The sequence below is a fragment of the Sceloporus undulatus genome, chromosome 6 (assembly GCF_019175285.1).
Source record: "Sceloporus undulatus isolate JIND9_A2432 ecotype Alabama chromosome 6, SceUnd_v1.1, whole genome shotgun sequence".
In the NCBI taxonomy this organism is placed as follows: Eukaryota; Metazoa; Chordata; class Lepidosauria; order Squamata; family Phrynosomatidae; genus Sceloporus; species Sceloporus undulatus.
In genome coordinates, this window is record NC_056527.1 from 61,683,334 (window position 1) to 61,706,010 (window position 22,677).

Genomic DNA, 22,677 nt, shown 5'->3' on the forward strand with positions numbered 1-22,677 from the left:
TGGTAATGACAGATGATTGAGCATATATCCTTTTTACATGTATATTCATTCTCAAGATTCTGTAAAGTAGCATGTGGACACATGAAAGCTGTATTGAGTTTTATGCACAACTGATGCAAGCATATGCACTCTGTGTACGTTTTTGTATGTAATGTTCCAAAAATACACCCATTTCATATTACATTTTTGAGCCAAAGACTTCACTGCAGTTCAGAGGTTTGCCCACTCAACAGCATAATGGTGTTCCAAGCATATGTATAAGTCTAGTAAAAAAATTGACCCAAAAAAACCTGAGTTGACTTATCCACTGGTCAATGTAAGTACTATACATTTAAAATGTATTATTTATTAAAATTTAAATACTCTTGTTTTAAAAAGAAACCATCCCCTGGTGAAAGGAAAGCTTGTAATCAATCCTGGAAGCACTGTCCCCTCTACTACTCTCATTTATCCAGCCTTTAGGGTGAGCACAGTTGCACCTGCTGGAATTTTGTAAGTTCTTTGGCATTGTTTTCCTTTGTTTCATCCTTTAGATCCTTTGTTACATGCCCCTACGTTTTACCCTTTAATTATCCACAGGTCATATCAAAATCCATAATTTTGCGCACACCCCCCCAGCCTGCCCTCAATTTATACATAAGGTCAACTTAAAATAAAATAAATAAAATAAAACTTGTATTTATAAATAATAAATAATAAAATTTTTATTTTTATACCGCCCTTCTATATAATCAGGGTGGTGTACAACATTATAAATTACACAACAAATACAGTTTAAAATTAAAATACAACAATACAAAGCGTTAAAACAATATCCCCTCTTCTAGCATAAGGCAATCAGTGACTTACAGTATAGAAACATCTGATACACAACACAATATATCATAATCCCCCCTTAAAAAAAGGAATTAAATATATTACTATTAAAATCACTTTATTAAATAAACTATTAAAATTAATAACAACAGGTGAAGAGTGGCATAATATAAAATATGCAGCATATGCAGGGGGTTCTTTCATGCTGGGTGAAAACTATTCCGAAAAAACTTATAGTCGAGTATATAAGGTAGTCCATGAAGTATCAATTAAATTGGTTTGCATAAGAAAGTAGGTCAGAATAGATTCTTCCTCATCCATTGTGTACTCTCATTGTGCAGCAATACTAGGATTGCATTTGGGTACCTTTGAAGGAATCACAGAAAATATAGTTGCGATACCTAAATTAAGTTCAGCCATATTTAATTATGTCTATATAAATCATTAACTCCTGGCCAGTTTAATGCACCAGACATGGTCTATGTGGAAACCTAAGATACTTCTGGTTGCATGTAAGTCAGTGATATGGATATATGCGTGACAAGTGTGGAGATGTCCTTAGCATGTATATTCTGGTACTACAAATTAATGAAAAACAGACTATATTAATTTTGTTAAAATCTGTGTAAGGACATACAGATTTTCCCTTTCTTTACATAATGGCAAATGCAATCCATTTCTGCCCCACATCTGCTATAGGTAACTTTCTAATTAATGTTTGTCTCTGTTTGATTTAAGGGTCAGTGGCTTTGCTTTGATGCTGCAGTCTAATCTCATTTTGGCTAAGTGTGCTCTGTGTTTCATTTTTTGGCTTTTAAAACCAAACCCTGTTGAGTTATATATGTGAGAACAAATTACTCTCCTTTCTATTTTTTAATGTCATATTTTTTTCTTAGAGAACATTCAAATGCTTCTTAGTTATGGTGTATATAATATTTTCCTTGGCTGCTGTAGATTAACTGCAAGCCCTTCCTCAAGAGTATGTTACATCTGGATGCTTTGGAATTAACTTGACTGGTCAGGTGTTCTGGCCCTCCTTTCCCCTGATGCCTTCTGTACAGATTATGCAGGCTTTACATTACAGTGCTTGCAAAATGGTCATCATCCCAGCATGGTCCTTTCCCAACCCCCTTACGTTGTAGTATATAGGACCTAGGTTATTAGACACAATGAAAACAGTCCAAAAATCTTTATAACTCCTTACAATGACAAAGTAATTTATAGTAGCAGCTCACAATGCCATTGCTCTTAAACCCAGACTGCTAAATTTAGGGACAACAAATCTGTGTGATTTACTTAGATTCTTGATTCAGGTTAATGGGTGTTGAGCATGTGGAATTAAACTTAACAAATGGGTAAAGAAAAGGAAGCAGCTTTTGGGCATTCAAGAATATTTGTGTGCATCTGTGTGTGCATGTGTGTATTCACATGAAAGTATACAGCGGTGTATAGCTTGTCTACATGCCTCTGTATCATTTGTAATATTTGAAAGAGATGTTAGGCCTAGTTAGATCACAAGGAGAAATGGAAAGAAGAATGTTTTGACAGCAAAGCAGAACACAGTTATTTCAGAGTCCCATTCATATCAATGGAAGAAATTTCATTGTGAGTTGACTGCACTTAACTTGTTTTGGAATGGCCTTATGACCATCACATGTGAATGCATTTCTGCTTGCCCTTTGCAGTTCATTTCTGTCATCTCAGATTTTTCTACCCAATCTGGATTAGTTTAAGGTATGATAAAGTAAGAAATGTACCTAAATCATTTGTATCCAAACAGAAATGAATCACCATCATTTCCTCCCTGGAAATTAAGTACTGTTTCGTTCTTATTCTTACATTTTGTGTGTGCACATTTGGTCATTTTCAGAGGTTCTGAACTTCCTGGACATCCTCCCTCTGATTCTGAAGAAGTGGATTAATATCCACAAAAGCACATGTGAAAATAGACGGGTTAGTTTGAAAGGTGCTGCTAAATTCATGTCTCCCCCCGCCTCTACTGTATGTTGAAGCAAATGAACACAGATGTCTGTTTCAAAAAAAGAGTAGTTTATGGTATCAATGTGAAGTCGAAGGCTTTCATGGCCAGCATCCATGGTTTTTTGTGGGTTTTTCAGGCAATGTGGCCATGTCAGGAAGAAAATTTTCTAGAACATGGCCACATAGCCCAAAAAAATCCACAAAAAATTATGGTATCAATGTTTATAATATCACCTTGGTACACAGTGTGTCCTTTTATGTTTTGTGTCCCATGGGGTATCATGTACAAGCTGTACATTTTTAGTAACACCTTAGAAATACAACCAAACATTATTTTACAGATTACTGCATAGTTCAGGTAGCAACGTCCTTAAATTATTCCCCATGTACCGTATTTATGTATGAGTATATTTGTGCATTTATGAGTTTTCTTAGGCAATAATATGGTATTTAAAAAATGGAGGTGAGGAAGAGGTTATTTTTGTCAATGTTATCATTGTAGTACCATTCCTAATTTCCTTATTTTCCTGTCAAGCATCAGGTTATGTTAAAATATCTAGCCAGAAATAGCATAGGGTTTTTAATAGCTTTTTAAAAACATTAAAATACATTTGTTGTTCTGGGTAGAGATGTGTTCACATCTCTAGTACTGGGTCAGGTGCACATGGGACTTTAGCACACCAGCCTGCTGTCCCACCACAATCATGCAAGTTGAAGAATGGAAGCATACTAGTTTGGAATAATTTCTTATCACACTTTCCCCCATGATAGTGCTTTGACGATCCATGGTTGGATGATCTGTTTCTCGTACTGCCAAAGCCCTCCTTCTAGAAGGAAATGGGGGGAACAAGTGATCATGGTTGCCAACCATCTTCCAAAGCCAACTGCTGTGTGAGTGTGCACACAGCATCCAGCTTCAGGAAGGTGTTGGTGGCTGCAGTTGCTCTGAGGGGCAGGGGGAAAGGCAGAGAGGAGCAGAATCACACCAACTCACACCATGTGATTGCCTTAGAAATGGGACTGCAGTGGAAGGGACCTATCGCATGATGGCAGTGATGAAAAGGGAGCAATATTGAGAGCATATTGATATGTTGCTCATGAATGGAATGGTGCATTACAGTAATGCGTGGAACGCATGGCAGCAGCAGGATGGACATGATACTGTGTGATAAATACCAGCCAAAAGACACCGTTATCCTGTTAGAACTCCACTTTTGTAGCCTTGTGTGATAAATGTGCTCAGTGAAGCAGCAGTTTTCTCTTAGCTTCTCCTATTTTAAGAATAGACTGGGAGAAAACCAATGTATGGTACCTTGGTTTTGTGGGAAGAAGACAGAGGTACATGAATGTAAATCCAGTGACCTTGGCAACCTCTCAGGTTGCAGGGGTTACATAGATGGCCTATTGAACCTTGGGGGGGATTTATGCCCCTCTCATATCCCCACCAAGGCTTGTTGTGCCCCCTTGTTTATTTGGATCTTACAAGTTTCTACGCAATCTACCAAGTGCCCATCTGGGCAATCATTTGTCTGGATTCTAAGGTTTCAGTTAAAGAAAAGGCAAGCCTCCATTCCTTGTACAAGCAGAATTATGATGCAAAATATACAGCTGTTCTGTTTTGCAAGAAACAAGCCTGCCTGGCCATAGAGTGTGGTTAGCCAGTTGCATTCCACCATTCCAACACCTCATGAAGTTAGGTTAGTGGGTTCATGTAACATGGTTTTCTCTGTAGCAGTGTCTTGACTGTGGAACTCCTTACCCAAGGAAGTTAGCCTGGCTTCACTTTTTTAAGCTTCCGGCGGGTAGCCAAAACAGTGCTGTTCCACATAGCATTCAGTATCTGGAATTGTTATTTTAGCTATTTTAAAACTGGATTGTAGAATTATTTTTAGACTACTTTTTGGTATTTTTAAGGAGTATTTTAATGTGTGTCTGAAATATTTTAATTGTATTATTTTAATAGTTTTTATTTGTTCAGCACCTTGAAAGTCCTTGTGGGCTGGAACGTAATACATAAATACTTTAAATAAATGAAAAGGGAAGAATAATTCTCCCACAGAATGGATAGAGATATATCATGGTGATACCCATTAGCTAAGCCCTCTTGTCTCTAAGTACTGTATGAGTGTCCATTTTCCTTCTTCAGTGTTACAAGTCATTTCCAAGTCAAGTGTAACTATTGTACTTTCACCATGTTCACCCTTCTCCACTCCTTTGCATCTTATACTCCAGTGTTTACATCTCCCCCGTTTTTCTTCTATCCCTGTGTCACCTTAGGACACCTCTCCTTCCTCTCTTGCTTCTTACCTTCACTACCTTTCTCCCAGATCTGCATGCTTTCCTCAGCCACAGCCACAGACCTCTCTTCTTCTTGCTTTACTTTATACTCCTTTCTACCTACACTCTAAAGAAATAGGGGTGCTCAAAATTGTCAGTGCTTCTTTAAACAGTAGGTTGACCATACGTACCATTTTAAACAGGACAGTACTCCTTTTTTTATTTCCAGATCTTCTTTTCATTTTAGCATAAATGTCAATTTTGCCCTGTTTTTAAGAAAAATGCCCTGTTGTGTTACAAAAATGGTTTAAAGATCCCTGTTTGAAATTGTGGTTGTCAACCCACCCAGCCCTCCAAAAAGTGTCATGGAGTGTGAGAAGTTTTGTAATAAGGTATTGGAAGACTGAAATTTGCTGTGTAAGATTACTTCAATGGAGAAATATTCATGGTACGATTATGGTGAAATACAGTCTCCCTCTACATCTACCTAACGTTTTGTATGAGTTGTGTTACTGAAGAATAATTGTTAGCTCAATATGTTCACGTAACAAAATTTGTTATCATCTTATCTTTTCATGAATACAGGATATTATATAATCATGTCCCATTTTTGCCATACCAAATGTGCTGTTTTTGTCTCAGGGAAGTATGGTCAGCCTATTAAACAGCGGACAGGAGAAGAGATGGGTAAAGGTAGTGTGCTGCTGCAAGACAAAAAACAAAACAAAATGGGGAGCAGATGAAGATAGGGCAAGAGTAGGAGCAGTGGTGAGGAGGGAGGGAAGATGAGTTGGAAAGAACTTGGTAATAAGAGTGCTTGGTTTGGTAGAATCAGGATCATGGTCCAGATATGGCCATGCCATGCTTGATTGTTGCCATGCTTGATTGTTGTGTTTGAACAGATGTGTGTAAATGTGGGAAACGGATTATGATACCTTGTGGGTGAAGCTGGGTGAAGTAAAGATTGTGTATCAGGCACAGCCTGGTATAATGAGCAGATGTGTGGGGAAGAAGTGTGAGTTGCCAATTACCACAGTTGTTCTTGTGGGAATCCATAGCTTGGAACAGGGGTAAAATAAGAAGGGGCCAAACATGAGGGAAGAACATATTTTCAATTGCTGATAAATTGAGTGAAGGCTTTTGTAACAGGTGAATTGTTTGAACTCTAAGTATATTCCTCAGTCCTGAGAACAACTATGTACTATGATCAACTCTGTTTACTGAATAAAGCTTTTCTGAACTGCTGAATGCTTGTGTTCCCGAAGTGAAGTTAGCCTGTGGGTAAAAGCCTGAACTGAAGAGATCAGAACAGGCCATTTTTCCCCAAGAGACTGGTATTCCAGGACATTTCCCAGAAAATAGGGGCTTGGGGCCAAAACGGGTTCCACGAAGTGGTCTCTGTAGAATTTTTATGGCTTGTTGCATAAGTCTCATCTAGTCCACTTGCAACTGACAAATTTAGAGAGCATGGCTCTCTGGAAAATTGATGTGAGGCATTTTCCAAAACACAAATATTATGCCTGGAAAGGGTAGTAGAAAGTGATTGGTGCAGATGATGATGATGATGATGATGATGATGATGATGATGATGATGATGATTGATGATGATGATGGGCTCCATTGCAATCCCATTCCACTCTTATACCAGCTATATATTGTAATAAATTATTATTTCCACTAGTGAAAGTACTGTATAATTCCTACTATTTTTTTTACATTGACCTTCTTCTACAAGTCTGCAGTATAACCCATTCTTCTACATGTTTGCTGCATCCTTGGTAAGGTAACCTGAAAGCAGTTATAGTGCTTTAATAAAAGTGGGGAGGGCCTCTTCCCCCCATCGGTGTTATCTGCCCCTTCATAATGTATTGCTTCAAAGAAGAGTTTCAAAAGCAATTTTTAATGCAGTTTAGGGAATTTCAGTTATACAGAGAGTGATGGGTGAAAAGAGGATAAAGTCCTCTCAAGATCATGACTTAGGTCTCCATCAGCCCAGTCTCATCCCTGCGCTTTTGAGTGGGTCATCATGAATTCAGTAGGTCATATTGAATAGGTATGTATGTGGATTGTATACTAAAGCTGTAATGTACAACTCACAGATTTTACCTCCAGTCACAATTTACCTAGCCTACAGATCATGAGTACTTGTAATCTACAGGAACCAACCCACGATTTCAGTCCATTGGTGTAGCAAGTACAATTCATTAATTTCATCACAGTAAATCCAGGTTTCATTTTGGGTGAAAAGGAATTACAGCTCACCCTGCATCTCTGAGTTTACCTATATAGCGATCTTGTTTTCAAACTTACATAAAACATGCAATATTAGAGCTGGGCCTGAATACTAGAAAATGCTTTACATTCATATAATTCCTAACATTCCAAACATAAACATATTGCTGGTCCTTTTGTTTCTCACTCACTTGCAGAGCCTGGCGTTTGCACTGTATTTGGAGACCCCCACTACAACACTTTTGATGGACGGACATTTAACTTTCAGGGAACATGTCAGTACGTTTTGACGAAAGACTGCTCCTCCTCTACCTCACCCTTCCAGGTGCTGGTGAAAAACGATGCCCGGCGGACTCGCTCTTTTTCCTGGACAAAATCTGTAGACCTTGTGCTGGGCAGCAGCACTATCAGCCTCCATCAGCACCTCACTGTGAAGTGGAATGGGACAAGGATATCCCTCCCTTATGAAACACCACATTTTCACATTGACTTGGAAGGATATCTGCTGAAAGTGACAACGAAAGCAGGTGGGCTAATGCTGAGTACCTTTCTTACACTCCTGAGTCCACCCTAAAGCCACAAGTATAATGCAGAGAATATGGAAGTTTTGTTGTGGGTTTCTGAATGCTGAGAAACTGTTCTTATTTGTTTGATTGATTGTTTTAATCCCATTGCTTCTTTTTCACTATTTAATAGAACACAAGGCACATATCAATTTGAAAAAGAAAATATAACAATAAATTAATAAACAATTTCTTTTTTAATTTTTAAGTTTTTAAATTTCTTTTAATTTTTTTTAAAAAAGAAATCCAGTGTAGCAGAAAAATAAAACATCAGAATCAGATCAAAATTAAAAGCAAGAATAATAAAACCCAAAGGCTAATAAAAACTTCACCTAAATGGAATGATCTTCACCAAGCAGTGAGAACAACAAAGTGGAGGGCAAGAGGAATCTCCCACATAATTGAATTCCACAACTTAGATTCACATCCTGAACCATCTATCATTGCCTTGTCTTGGGATGCCATAAAGGACCTCTCCATGAAATCTGAAGGTGTGAGCAGAATAATGAAAGGAGGAGGGAGTCTTTTAGGAGACCTGGATCCAACCCAGTTAGGCTTTATAAGTACTAATCAGTACTTGACTGGAAATGTATCTGTAACTAGTGCAGCTGTTCTGGAATGGGGTCATACAATCTTGTTCTGTGAACAAGATGCCTCTTCATTTTGGTCTAGATGAAAAGTCTATTAGAATTCTTAAAAAGTAATCCCCTGCAGATCAGAGTGCAGAAGTTCAATCTTGATGTAACCAAGATGGGTCTCATGCTGTTTAGCTCTTAAACTTTTGTCAAAACAAGCAATGTCCTGGTCAATATTTTACCAGTACTTAAGTATTTCCATACTTCCAAAACTTGCTAATACATTCGTACTTATACAATATTTATTTCCATTCCTAGAATTTCCACTTAAAAAGCTTCAAATAGGCAACATGTTAAAATCAAAAGTCAATAAAACACATATTAAAACACTATAATATAATAGTAGAACAGATTTTTAAGTACCTTGTGCCTGAATAGTTCTAGTAAAAACCACATCCAGTTACAATGTTCAGCCACACTTCCAAAAAATTCCATGCTCATGCATGGGTAATTCTCTAGAGGAAAGGAGTTCTACAAGACTGTGTGGTTTCTTGTTTATAAAAAGTGTGAACAAAACCAACTAATGGAGAAAGCAACCATCAGTCCTGCACAGCTTAGAAACTGCCAAGTTGAACTCCACTAAATCTTTGTTGTGTGGCCCAAGGGTACAATGTATTTTCTCCTTTGATGCTTGTCTTGCATTGTCAGGAACATGGCAGGCAAGGTGGACCACTAAATATAGAGGCCAATTTCAATATATGTGAAGTTTGGATCATTCAGGGCTTCATCATGAAGACCAGTAAAATCTATACCTAATCTTGAAGAGGAAATTTCCTTGCCAACTTTAATCTGAAATAAATCAGAAGACCAAACAAACAAAGTGGATTCTCTGGAGAGCCTTTTCTCATTGTTAGGCTAAAGGGGAGGATCCAAATAGGGCTAAAAATGCACCTAAACAAACCACCATGAGAGTCCTAAAACTGGTTTGTTTTCTTTGTGCCCAAATGAGGAAGAAATTGCAAAACATTTCCTGAGTTCATCTCTTCCCCCCCCCCCTTTTTTTTAACATGAAGGGTGTTCACCCATCCACCCATAATGAACCGGACAAGTTTGTATTTCATGATTCCCAATATAGGGGCTTGTTTGAAGCCAATAAGGAAGATTTTCATTTCCCATCAACCAAAACCTGAGTTGAATTACAAAAAAAGGATGTAATTAATTTTTGCTTGATCTCTTTCCTCCTGATAACAAATCGTATTAGCATTCATATGCTAAAAACACAAGGTGAAGGGATGGGTGGGTGGGGTATTGGTTCCTAGATGACAGACACAAATTATGCAGAATTGGTTGTTTTGGAAGGTTTTCAGTATCTGCCAAATGGAGTTTGAATCTTATAAAATGGCAGAAATATTTGTAAGATTGTTGCCACAGTCTTGAATATTGTCTGAAGGATCCCATGGTTTTTCAGAATAGAGTTTGAAAACCACTGGTCTACACCGTGGTTGTAACACAAGCCGAGATTGGGAATAAGTGAGCACTGTGCCAGAAATGCTTGTAAAACAAGAAATAAGTTTAGTAAAACATATCCAAACCAAACAAATGTAATAAAAGAAAACAAATCCAAAAGGCTTTAGCAGGCTCACCAGCCAACGTGTCCTGCATAAAAATCCCCTGCTGAACCAAAATCTGGTGTGATGTTAGGCCCCAAGTGTGAAAGAAAAGTTGTTTGCTGTGCTTCCCTGAAGTGTAGTAGTGTTGTATAACATCTGTCTGAGTTCATTTTCTGCCTAGATGGATTGCTTCTGTGTTTGGATTCAGTCTTTTGTGTCCACGTGTATCTTGCATCATTCAAACCTGAAATATGGTTTAATAGTGGAATTGAAAACAGCTGGTAGCTTCTTTAAATAAAACAGGTAAATGAGGGAACGCAGGAGTCCAAGAGTGGTGAATGTAAAAATATATATATTCGTGATCAAGACATTTGATAATAGGACTTTTTTAGTTGTTTCTGACAGTCCATTCCATCGGTATCAAATTGAAATGAGTTGGAACTTAAAGCGAATTTCCCACTAGCCAAATGCTTTGAACATCTGCTCATCAACAACAGTTCTAGCCAACATTCCTAGCAGCAGCCTGAAGGGCCTGTTTGTAGGCAGATTTACTAATGAAAAAGAAGGTTGGACATGGCTTACAAGACTCTCCAACTCTGTGATTATGAATACGCCAACCAACAAACTGCCTGCCAGATTGTATAGTTATAAGTGCCCTGACATCAGGTCCTTCCACACCACGCAAGTACAATTTCACACAATACAACTGTGGTTCCACTTTATTCCTATGGAATATTGAGGTTTATATGTACATAGTTTGGTGAGGTACTAGAGCTCTCTGGTTGAGAATTTTGAATTCTCATCCTTAAACTGAAAATCCTATGATTCAATGGATGTTTTCAATGCATTTAAAGTGGAATCATGGAGCTAGAATTGTGTAGTGTGAAAGGGCCTTTTTGGGATGACAAAGGAGACTGAATATACTTACTCTAACACAGTTTATGTACTTCTGAAAAAACAGAACAAGAACATATAAGAAGGGCTATTTTTTAAAAGAGAGGGGAGGATGAAGTAAGGCATTCTGTTTGAACTTCTGGTATATTTTATAGTACACCACCGTAACTGAAATATTCCTCATTGCCCATTGTAAACTAATTATTGATTTTTGTTCCACACACTATGGAAATCTTAGGAATGGCAAAAGGACTCATATAATTATGTTGACTCATATATTGTGGCCATTGCCAGTGGTTCCCACTCCCCACCCCCGTGTAAGGATGTTATTTTCCCTGTATGATGGGGTATGCTAATGACCTGACCACTTTAAGGGCTAGTAAGTTCATCTGTATGTTCATTTCCATCAGTGTTGGAAATCTTCTGTCATATCCTCCACTGGTTGTATGTGAAAGGAAAAGCTTTTCCAGTTGTCACACTGACACATTAGTCCTATTCAGGCTTTCGTTTGAACACCTGACTATTAGTTATAGCCAGAGGGATAGGATTGTATATGCTGGCTCCATCTCTGATGTCCACCTGTCTGACTTGTGTGCTGGAGAGCTGTGAGCAGGTGTGTGTCTGGGGAGCAGTGCTGTGAAGGCTGGCCTCATCCCCTACAACTGTGCCTACCCCTTCAGACCCTGACCACCTTGGTGTGACTAGGGAGGGCTGAAGGGATGCTATATTCATCTGAGTATGAGGATGATACTCCCTGTGGATGACAGCTTGGCTTTATCAGGGTACCTGATCACAAGGTCTGTTCTACTCAAGTTGAAGTGAATGTAAGCAGCCCAGGGAGGTTGGGGACTAATGGAGTGAAGTAGTGGTCGCCAGACACAGCGATGTAGGGTTCGAGGCCAGTTTGCCTGGAGCCATTCCATCTACAAACATATATCTTCACATGTCCAGGCAAAAGCTTGAACTGATTTTTTTGTGGGATACCTTCCCAGAAAAGCTATTTGACCTCTCCCCATTTAAATGTGTTTCATCAACTAGTTGAGCCATAGTTGTTCCATGAAGAAGCCTTCGAGGCAGGCTGACAATTGTTGACCTTCACAGATGTGGCAATAGGGAAAAGCCTAAATTTTTGAGTTTTCATTTCCTTTGTTTGATGTTTTAATGGTTTGTTTTAATTTTTAAAAAAGTTAGCTGCTTTGGATTCCTTAGAGAAAAGTTAAACAATCTTCACAAAATGATAAATGAAATGATAAATGAATAAATAATCCATCACCCCCACTTTCCCCCTGTACTCAGGTCACTTTTATCACAGATGTAGAAAACACTCACCTAGCAATCCTGATAGAGAAAAGTTCTTAGGGAGCACACATGCAGGGGGAGAACAGCAAGTTGGAAAAGGTTTATGGAAAAGGCCAGCCTTGCCTCATCGTTTATAAAAAGCACACTCCAAGAACTTTTTAGATAAATGTCAGAGATCCAGGTTCCTAAGCTTGTGTCCCTGCTGCCCCTAATCTACCAGACAAGAGAATGATGTGAAGTATAGTCATCCTCACTAGAGACCTATTTCAGAGTGTCTCCTCCTGAGCTAAGAGCTCATACACCTGCTCCTTTGTCCCCTGAAAAATAGAGCCTCAGCTCTGGGTTCATTCATCAGTTACAAGACTAAAATTTTTGTGGCTGTCTGTAGAATGCACACAAGAGAAGCATTATTCATAAACTCTAATTAAAAGCATCTTGAATGTCTCTCTTCACCGCCAGCTGAATTATGAAATTCCACCGAATTCCTGAGAACCAACGTGGGATGATTTAAATTAAGTAAAATATTATTTTTCTTGTTATTCCATTTGGCTCTTCTCTTAGTTCAGTAAAATACAACAAACATTGTTGCCTTTGTTTTGGCAAAGATAGGATAAATATGGCATATAATGGTTGATTCAATAACATGTAATTACAGCATTCTACAACCTAGATCATTTCCCCATTAACAATGGGATAGGCTCATATTCTTCATGCTCAATGCCTGTGTGACATTCTGATCCTGAGGGTGGTGACACAAGCCTACAATGGCAACAGCAGTGGCATTACAACTCACAGTGACTCTAAAACATCATTGTCAAAAAGTTGCATTTGCTTCATAGGATCAAATATGATGCACTTATCTACTGGTTAAACTGTGAAAACAATCATATGAAGCTTTTTGTGCTGAGTCAAATTGCTGGTCTATCTAGGGCAGTATTGGGTATTCTTACCAACAGTGGCTTTGCAATTTATGCCATGTTCTTTCCTAGTCCTACTGGGATTCTGGAGATATCAAAGATTGAACCTGTCCCTAGGTGATATAAATATAAGAATGAATGAAAACTGGCAGTTTTTATATATATATATATACTGTATATATATATAATGGAATATATTGAGAGGTTGTTTGTTTGTTTGTTTGTTTTAAAAGTCAAATAGTGGAGAAAACATTGTTGTATTCAACCACCACTAGGCCTAGAATTTTGAGTGCTTAATTTTTTAATGTCTGGATGATCAACCATGTTGATGAGGAACTAGCACTGGCAAGTCTTTCCTGAAGGGCTGGTACAACATGGCTGTTCCATGATGGGAATAACTGTACCTATTGAATTTGTCTGGTGCAAATCTACAAGAATATCACTTTAGTTGGATTTTGAAAGATTTTTACACAAATTCACTTTTTTATCTGCTGCAAAGGACATGAGGTTTTAAAAAACAAATGTGGTAGAATGAGGCATTGGCAGATTATCCCAGGACTATCTAGGACCTTGTGCAAGGCAAAGCATGATTCTTATCACTAAAAGTAGTTTACATTTGCTGCAGTGTTGCCACAACTTGCCCTTAGAAAGAAAAGCAATATCAGCACGTAACATTATTCTAAATGGCAATAGTAAGCAATCATTTGAGTCCTTAACTGAAAGTGATGCAGTGTGCTTTTAGCTGCCCCTATTGCAAATCTTGCATGCATTAGATATCTTTATGGTACTATTATTTATTAAAATATTTATATTAAGTATCGTTCCTACTATGTGTGCGTGTAACATCTGGATAATCTAAATGTCAACAACTGTAAACTACAATACAGCTTTACATATATGTCGTATTTTTTAAAATTCAATAAACTTTATAAATAATAAAACAAAATCATATGTAAGTATTACCTCAAAGTGTTTTCAATATAACAGCATATTTTGTATTGAACCAGAACAGCTGGCCCAGTATTGTCTATTCAGATTAATTGCTTTTCTAGTGTCTTAGGCAGACGTCTTTACCAGATCTTTTTAAAAAGAGACATGTAGAGATAAGTATGGCATTTGGACTTTCTGCCTTTGTCATGCATACTGTGGGCCCTTTCTTAATGGAAGTATTTACAAAATATATAAAGAAGAGGAATAGCAAACTGTAATTTAAACAAGTTACAACCAAATTCACAGTCAGACTGACAAATACTTCTAACACTGATAACACGGAAGTATATGTAAAAAGGTGCAAAAAATAAACAATTAGAGATATGTGTTGTAAATATTAATACTGAGCAGTGCAGATAGCACTGCAGTGATGGCAATACAGTACTGGCTTTTCTGTGTAGAAGGATTCCACAAAACCTGACCAGTTATGAAAAAAGCTTTCCCTTTAACAACTACAGATAGCATCTGTCCCAGGTAATAAGCACAGATAGGAAAAGTTACTTTTTTGGAGTATAGTTCCCAGGATTCTCAAAACAGCATGGCCAGTGGGTATTCTGGGAGGTTTTGTCCAAAGAAGCTCTGCAAAGCCATATAGGGAGATAACACCTTCAGATAGCTGGAGTTAAAGTTAATATTATGTAATTATTAATATCATTGTACTGTATATACTAATGTATAAGCCTAGAAATTTAGGTCAAAAAACTGACCCAAAAAACCTGAGTCGACTTGCCCTCGATTTATACATGAGGTCGGCTTATAGTCGAGTATATACAGTATTTATATCCTGCTGCCTAAGGCCACAGTCTCAGGTATCTCCTCACTTGACACATCCCTTAGAAGAGAGCACAAATATGTATGTATGATGTGGAAAAAAAATGCCAGCATCTTTCCTACTATGTGTGCATTAATTTCTATATTAGTGTCACACCAAGTGTTCTCACTTTCTGTCTGTGTGACAAAAAAAAGTTGCAACTATCTGAACTAAAGAAACAACTTGCTTCCCTTCAGCTATTTCATTGTTCTCTCCAATGTCAGTCTTTACAAAGTCAGTCAACAGCCAAAGGAACAGTAGACCTCTTTAAAAGTTATTTTAACTCCTTTTGTTTGTGCAATCAAGATGGTAAAAGGCTATCACCGTCTTTCAGTTCATCTTTATTTGTCAAGTAGTGTGTGTTTAATCTGTGTTAAGAGTTGTGGGAACAGAATCCAGGGTATAGCAGTCACTTCTGCTTAATGGACTAGAAGAGTGTGAGGGTTGTGAATGCCCCTTATTTCTCAGTTGTCCCTCATTCTGGGCCAAGGCTGTGGGAAGATTTTTATCCACATGGCAACTGATCCAATATCCATCTGTTTAGTCTTTTTGCAAGATGCTGGAATGTCACCCTCAGCATTTTTTTCAGTATTTCTGTGGACAGAAAAGTGCAGAACAATTGACAATAGCTCACAGCATGCAAATATGGTGTATACCAAATTTAGTATATCAGAGTGTACAACTCGATTAACTCCCTTTTTCTTTTTTTAAAAAGTGTATTGAGAAAATCTTATAAAGCAATAAAAGAATGTTTTTCCCCCTGTATGTCTCCATATGAGACAGTTGTTGCTTTGGCTTCAAATTTGACCTATTATATTCCGATTCCCATCCAAAGGAATGGAGAACACATCCATTCTGAGGGTGGGTTGGGGGAGGCACAAAAAAATTACATCCAAAAACATTCAGCTGCCAAGAACTATGCTTAAAGTCTTATTCCATAGAATAAACCTCTTTATTGTACTTCTGAGTGGTTGTTAGTTAAATGGATAAAAATTTCCATACATGAACAAAATAAAGTACATTGTATATTGTGCAGTTGTGGGGGGGTGAAAATATCACATTTTATAACCTTGCCTAATAACGTACTATTTGAAACACCTCATTGTCCAAAAAGAGACTTAGAAAGAGAAGCATGTGTGTGCATATATATATATATATATATATATATATATATATATATATATATGCTTCTTAGAATACACACGCACATATGACAGCTTCTTAGAATTTAACCTATTTTTCATTGATACTTAGCTGTTACATGACATTGCACATTGAGTTTGGAAAAATGGGTCTTGATTTAGTGGAATTGGTCTTTTAGAATTGTGAATTGTTTCTTAGCACTTAAACCTGACCGAAAAATTGGGATCGTACTGGCCTTTTCTTCAATGTGCTTTTAGAAAGTACAATTATTTTTCCAAGCTTGTGTAAGTAGGTATCATGCAAGGTCCTCTTCAATTTGCCTGACAATGTAACAGCTTAGTTTGCATGTCATTTTGTCACTCAGGCACAGTTCTGTCCATTCCTAAAATGGCCAATCACTGGCCCACAGGAGGTGGAATCTCCTAGCTGAATGCTGAATGTGCTAATGCCATTTCTGGATTTGCTGCCTCCTACGCTGGCAGCTCTCCACAGTGCCAGTTTATAATAGCATCTTGGCCACTTCTATTTGCACACTGTTTTCTAGCTGACGCCATTTACTTCCAGTCTGAGGTGGCAGTCTATCCTACCACAGCATTCTGTTTTAAATCCAGTCTCAGCTGAGGTATTGCTATAAATAATTCACACATTGCAGAAGTTGAGATTCCGACTAGGTGACCATTAAAACGAGCAGAGGAATGCAGCCTACTCTAAGCAGCACTTGAAAGCTAGAAGTCATAAATACTGAGATTCAGCTACCCACTTTTTCGCTTTCTACCTCATCTATTATATTGAGGAGAGGCTTGGACGCAATTAGCTATAAACAACCTGTTGATTGTAACTACTTTCTTTCCCCAATACCAAAGGTAACTGCATTAAAATTCTACCTTACGAAACAGTAATTTCACTCCTTTTGCAATGTAGCTAACTTCTAGTAATTTTCGCAGTTATAGGACTGTGATCTGAAATGGTGGATAGAGAATATCATATAATTCAAGTGGTAATTCATGTGTTTCATACTCTTGTTGGGAGAACTGAGGTGACAGTGAGATGTGGGAATAGCATATTTTGTATTACAGCCCAGTGGCTTGCAGCATTCTGCTGGTTTCTAAAAGAAAAGCGATTAAAAGGTAACTATTGAGTTACTTTTGATAACTGACTAAGCTAAAAAGCTCTTTATCGTTTACTTTAAAATTATAGTGATAATAGTAACCAACTTCTTGGGAACTGTAGCCAATTGCTCATTAATAATAATAATAATAAGAAGAATAAGTTTTATTTTTATCTCGCCTCCCCCATCAGATCGAGGCGGGTTACAACAGTAATACATAAATACATACATAAATAAATACATAATCCCCTTATCCCCATTCTTAAAACTAAACCACATAATTATATAACAACAACATTGTAAAATACAGATAAAATCACTTAAAAATAATCATAACTGGAGGGAGATATCTTGAGGCAGACACTGAGCAATCCATATCAGTGGGACTGGGACAGACAGTCAAGGAAGGCCTGTCAGAAGAGATCCGTCTTGACAGCCTTTTTGAAGCCGTCAAGATTGGATGTGTTGGATCTCTTCCGACAGGCCATTCCATAATTTAGGAGTGGCAGATGAATAACTTTTCAACTTCTACAGCGCTATATAAATAAAGCATAATCATCATCATCATCATCTGTTGGATTCATAGTTTGGTGATAGAGGAAATGATTTGCTGGTTTAGTTCCTGGCATTTCCATTTAAAAGGAGATTGTGTGTTAGGACAGTGAAGGCCATGTCCCTGTGGACTGAGAACGGTGGTGGTAATCATGTATTCCTCTAGATGTTTTTGAACTGCAGATCCTAGCAACCTTGGAGAGAATAATAATAATAATAATAATAATAATATAAAATGTATTTATATCCTGCCCCTTTGAGGTCAATCGGGGTGGCTAACAGTAATAAAATACAATACATCATACATCAAAATCTACTTCCCCCCTTAAAAAGTTATTAAATCAATTATAATTAAAACCAACAAATTAAAACAACATCAACACATACACATTATTACAAAACAAAACAAGACAAAGCAGTAAACTACGATAGCATTCTACTTAGATTTCCAGGGAGGACCTTGGGGACTCTCATGAGAAGAGGATTCCTGAGGCCAGGATTATCTATCCAGGAAAGCCCTGCCAGAAGAGAGCTGTCTTGATAGCCTTTTAAAAGCTGTCTAAAGATGTCAGTTGACGGATCTTGTCTGGCAGGTCGTTCCATAATCTGGGAGCGACAACAGAAAAAGCCCTCTGGGAGGTAACCGAAAGCCTAGATCTTTGAGGCTGCAGCAAATTCCTCCCAGAGGACCGGAGTGTGCGGGGAGGAGTATAGCCAAATATAGCTGAGGAATGTCTGACGTTGCAGTCCATTAATATTTGAAGGGCAGAAGGATTTTTTTCTGTTATCAGCTGGAGTTTCCAGCATTGGGCTAGATGAGTCAATAATCTGAGTCAACACATACAGTAACAAACCTAACATGTTAATCATATGTATGCTGCTGAAGATGAACTCTCTCTATTCTCAATTTCTTTCTTTCTTTAGGACTGGAAATCTCTTGGGATGGAGACAGTTTTGTTGAAGTCATGGCTGCACCACATCTTAAGGGCAGGCTTTGTGGTCTTTGTGGCAACTACAATGGGCACAAGAGAGATGACCTGATCGGAGGGGATGGGAACTTTAAGTTTGATGTGGATGATTTTGCCGAGTCCTGGCGTGTGGAGTCAAATGAATTCTGTACTCGTCCTCCAAGGAAACAATTTCCTGAACTGTGCCAAGGAACAGTGAGGGTAAAACTCCGTGCCCATCGGGAATGCCAGAAACTCAAAGCATGGGACTTTCAGACTTGCCACTCCACTGTGGATTATACAGTGTTTTATCGGTAAGTGCAAACTTTTGATGAAATAGGAGCAAAATTAACAAAAATTGTGGCCTGGAATGAATGCTGAGAATCCTCTAGAAACTAAGAGGAGGAAAAACAGGGTTATCTGCTTTTCAACGGAAAATGCTGCAATACAATCTTTCATACAATCAATAAAACAAGGCAGTTCCTCGCTGCCTGTAGGCTTACAGTCTAAAACATGATGCAAGAGTTGAAAGGGATGGGGTAGGAAGAGGAAAAGAGCATCTCAGTCATAACTCCCTAAAGTTCAATAGTATTTTTTATAATGATCTGGAAATAGTTCAGGAAGTAGAGGAACCCAATGCCATGAAGATTCAGCAGAACTTCTGGAATGGTTGCTATGCAAAAGAGTGGGAATGCAAGTCAACAGTGGGTTCAGATATATGTTGCTAGCAATTGTTTAGAAATGTTGCTGAGCTATGTTCGGCTATACTTGGTACTGGTAGCCTTCCAATAAATCCATATGAATTTACTAGCCAGGAATTAGTTTTGATACTTTACCTTCTCATAATGCAACAAGCAATCTGGGAAACAGTTGTCTTCTTACCTACCGCTAAGCAGCAATGAATTTATATTATACTAAGCCAGCTCATTACAATATAACATAATTAATAAGAGGTTAATAGTGAAATGGCTAGTATTGTCAAGGGAGATAATCAACACACTCTACTGAAGTTAAAGAAACAAAACTAGATGCCAAAGGAAATATGCATGAGAAAGAAGATTTAGCAGCATTCTAAAACTCATAATGGTCATTTCGCTCTCCAATACTCATGGTTTAGTTTGTGAAAACACTTAAACTGAATATAATTCAGTGCCTGGGAACCCATTAAATGTTTTACAATAGATTTTCTTTTCAAAAAAAATAATTTGTGAAATAACATGTTGCTCTCCATGTTGATAACAGAAAAAGAGGAAGGTAATGGTCATCTGTGGTGAAGGTTTTTGAATGGGAAATGCTTTCAAGTGATACTAAAAGATGTATAGTATTTTCAATACATGTAACCTAGTTGAAGCCATGTAACTCACCAGAGGTGACCAGAAAAGTTGCTATTTAGAAACAGAGTTGGAAGCCTTCATATTCAAGATGAAGCTATATTACTTTTAATTTGAAAACTAATTCATTATTAATTTTAGCAGTGGGTTAAAATTATTTTGTTACCTTAATCAGTAGTTGACACATTAGTGATTCATCACCTTTCTGTTAAAAAAAAATCAATTAAAATTACTAAACATAGCCCAAACAGGGAGGAAACCGTAAATTATCCATCAATAGCCCCAAATTTGAGTAATGCAGAAAGTCCATTGTTGTTCAAACTATTAACATAACGAATTAAAGCAATAAAATGAAGACATTGCTTTATTGCTTATTAAAAATGATAAGAAATCATGGGTAACAAGATAGTTTTAACTAATTCAATTGCAATGCTGTTTAGAAATGCTGTTTGTAGGATGATAATCTTTTGCGTTTTAGGATCACTTAAAATTGATTGTTTTAATGTGAGTAACTTCATTTGCTAATTTTCCTATAAGTATCTAGTATGGCAGGAAAGGAAAAATTAAGCTTGGGTTCATGAAAGCCAACTGTGGAGAAGCCAGGGGCCATTTTTTATCCTTGTGCCATCACTTCTGGCTTCATTCTGGACAGATTTTCTGCTGCTTGGAGGGCGTCATTGTTTGGAAGATGTAGTGGGTTTGGGGTTGCAGCAAATCTGCTGTGTTTTGGGTTTTCATGCAGTTCAGATGTATTTTGAGATGCAAAATCATCTGGATTATTTTTAAAATTTTGGTGGTGGGGGGGCTTCAGGGGCTGCAGAATGGTACCTTGCAGACCATACTTTGCTTGCCCCCGATGTAATCAATAATAAATGTTAACATACTTCTGCTGTTTTTCCTGTTAACCATTTCACAGTAAACATGTTTTGTTTTAAGCTGAATTTGGCTCACCTAAAAGATCAGCATGTATTTGTTTCAGATTGCAAGTGGTGGGTTGGAAGTAATAACTGCCTCACAGTATATACAGCTGCTATGTCTGCCATGGTTGCAATCATGGTGCACTAGCATTTTCTGAAGTAAATGGAATAGCAAGAGGCAGATGAGCATCCCTAAGCATGCATTGAGCTCACTAGGAGTAGCAGAAAATTAGAGCTTCCCAAGGCCAGTTGACTAAGTATTCAGCATCAGTTATGTATTCTTCATGCTTTATATCCTTATTGCATGCTATGTTGAGATAGCTAATGGAAATACAAATTCCATGAAAAGTGTGATGTATAAGTAACATACATTATTGCTCTGTTAGAGACTTTAAAACATTGTTAGAATCTGTAGGCATTTTATGTCTGAAAGGCTTTTTCAGATGAAGCCCTCTCTAAGGCTTGCTACATACATACTAACAACAATATGGGAACTGGTTTTGCAACAGTTTCAAACATTTGAATAATGTTTTTAATGTTTTATAATAGGTGATACCCCAATAATCTAGGTCCTACCCATGCAGTTGATAATGTTACGGGATGAAAGGATCAGACTCACTCATTGGCTGAATTAATATTCACCAGGCATGTCATTGCCTTATGGGATTGCACCGCAGAGATATAATAGCTTCCAATGAAGGAGACCTAGGATATTGTGCTTCAGTACAATATGATTAAGTGATGTATGATAGTAATAGTAACACTACAATTTATTATTACACTGGACCTAAAGCTCTTGAAAACATACATTTGGAAAAAGTAGAATGGGTTTCATGTGACGTTAGATCAAGAGAGAACATTAGAAACAGGTATCAAAGGGAGATCTGTTCCTCATATATCAGCAACAGCTCAATTTTACTTCCGCCATTTTTCACAGGTAAGTGATGAAATCTGAAAATGCAGACCAGACACTGAGAAATCAGGTTTTATTTCATCAAACACTGCATCTGCTCTTTTTATTTTGTATCTGGGATTTCCTCTTATTTCCTCTTTTAAAGTTTCTTGTGATTAAAGTAGTGCTGTAAACTCCTTGACACTGGGGGGAAATGATTTATATCTTGGCAGCCACAGGGTACAAAACATCACAGTAAAATGATGTGCAAAGGTTACTGTAGCTAGTTTTATCTTTTCACATTTCACATTGCATCTTGCCTGGGATAAAAAAAAACTTTTTAAAACACAAAAACAAAAAGAGAGTTTATGTCTTCTGAAAATGAGAATGTATACGTCAGAGGACACTCATTCTGGCTGCATTTCTGTGACTTTAAGAAGAGCCTTGATAGATCAGACCAAAGATCCATTTCAGCCAGTATCCTGTTTCCAGTAGTTGCCAATAAGATGCTTCTGGAAACATCCAGAATCAGCACATGGTGGCACTAGCCCCTCCTGCCATTTGTCCGTGGCTCCTGATACCTAAACAGTTTGAACCTAGAGATTCCATTAGCTGTCATCTCTAATAGTTTTTGTAGATCCTTCTCCATGTACTGGTTCCAAATTCAGTCACGCTTAGCGAATATCTGTTTAATTCAGATGGAAAATTAGTCATAATTAGCTCAAGTACTGTTGATCAAGTCTGAATTCATTTCTATGAACTTCTCCAAATCACTTTTGAAATTATTGAAGCTACAGGTCAACATATCTTGTGACAGAAAATT

At 37.6% G+C, this 22,677-nt stretch overlaps 1 protein-coding gene across 3 annotated transcripts in view; it reads left to right on the forward strand.

Moving 5' to 3' along the window:
- The window catches only part of BMPER (BMP binding endothelial regulator), a 222,194-nt gene that overhangs the window by 133,797 nt on the left and 65,720 nt on the right, over positions 1 to 22,677 (forward strand). For all 3 annotated transcript variants that reach the window (XM_042476729.1, XM_042476730.1, XM_042476731.1), the window contains 2 exons: positions 7,503 to 7,832; positions 18,692 to 19,028. In XM_042476729.1, the coding sequence (XP_042332663.1) occupies positions 7,503 to 7,832; positions 18,692 to 19,028 (667 nt within the window). The remainder of the gene's footprint in view (positions 1 to 7,502; positions 7,833 to 18,691; positions 19,029 to 22,677) is intronic.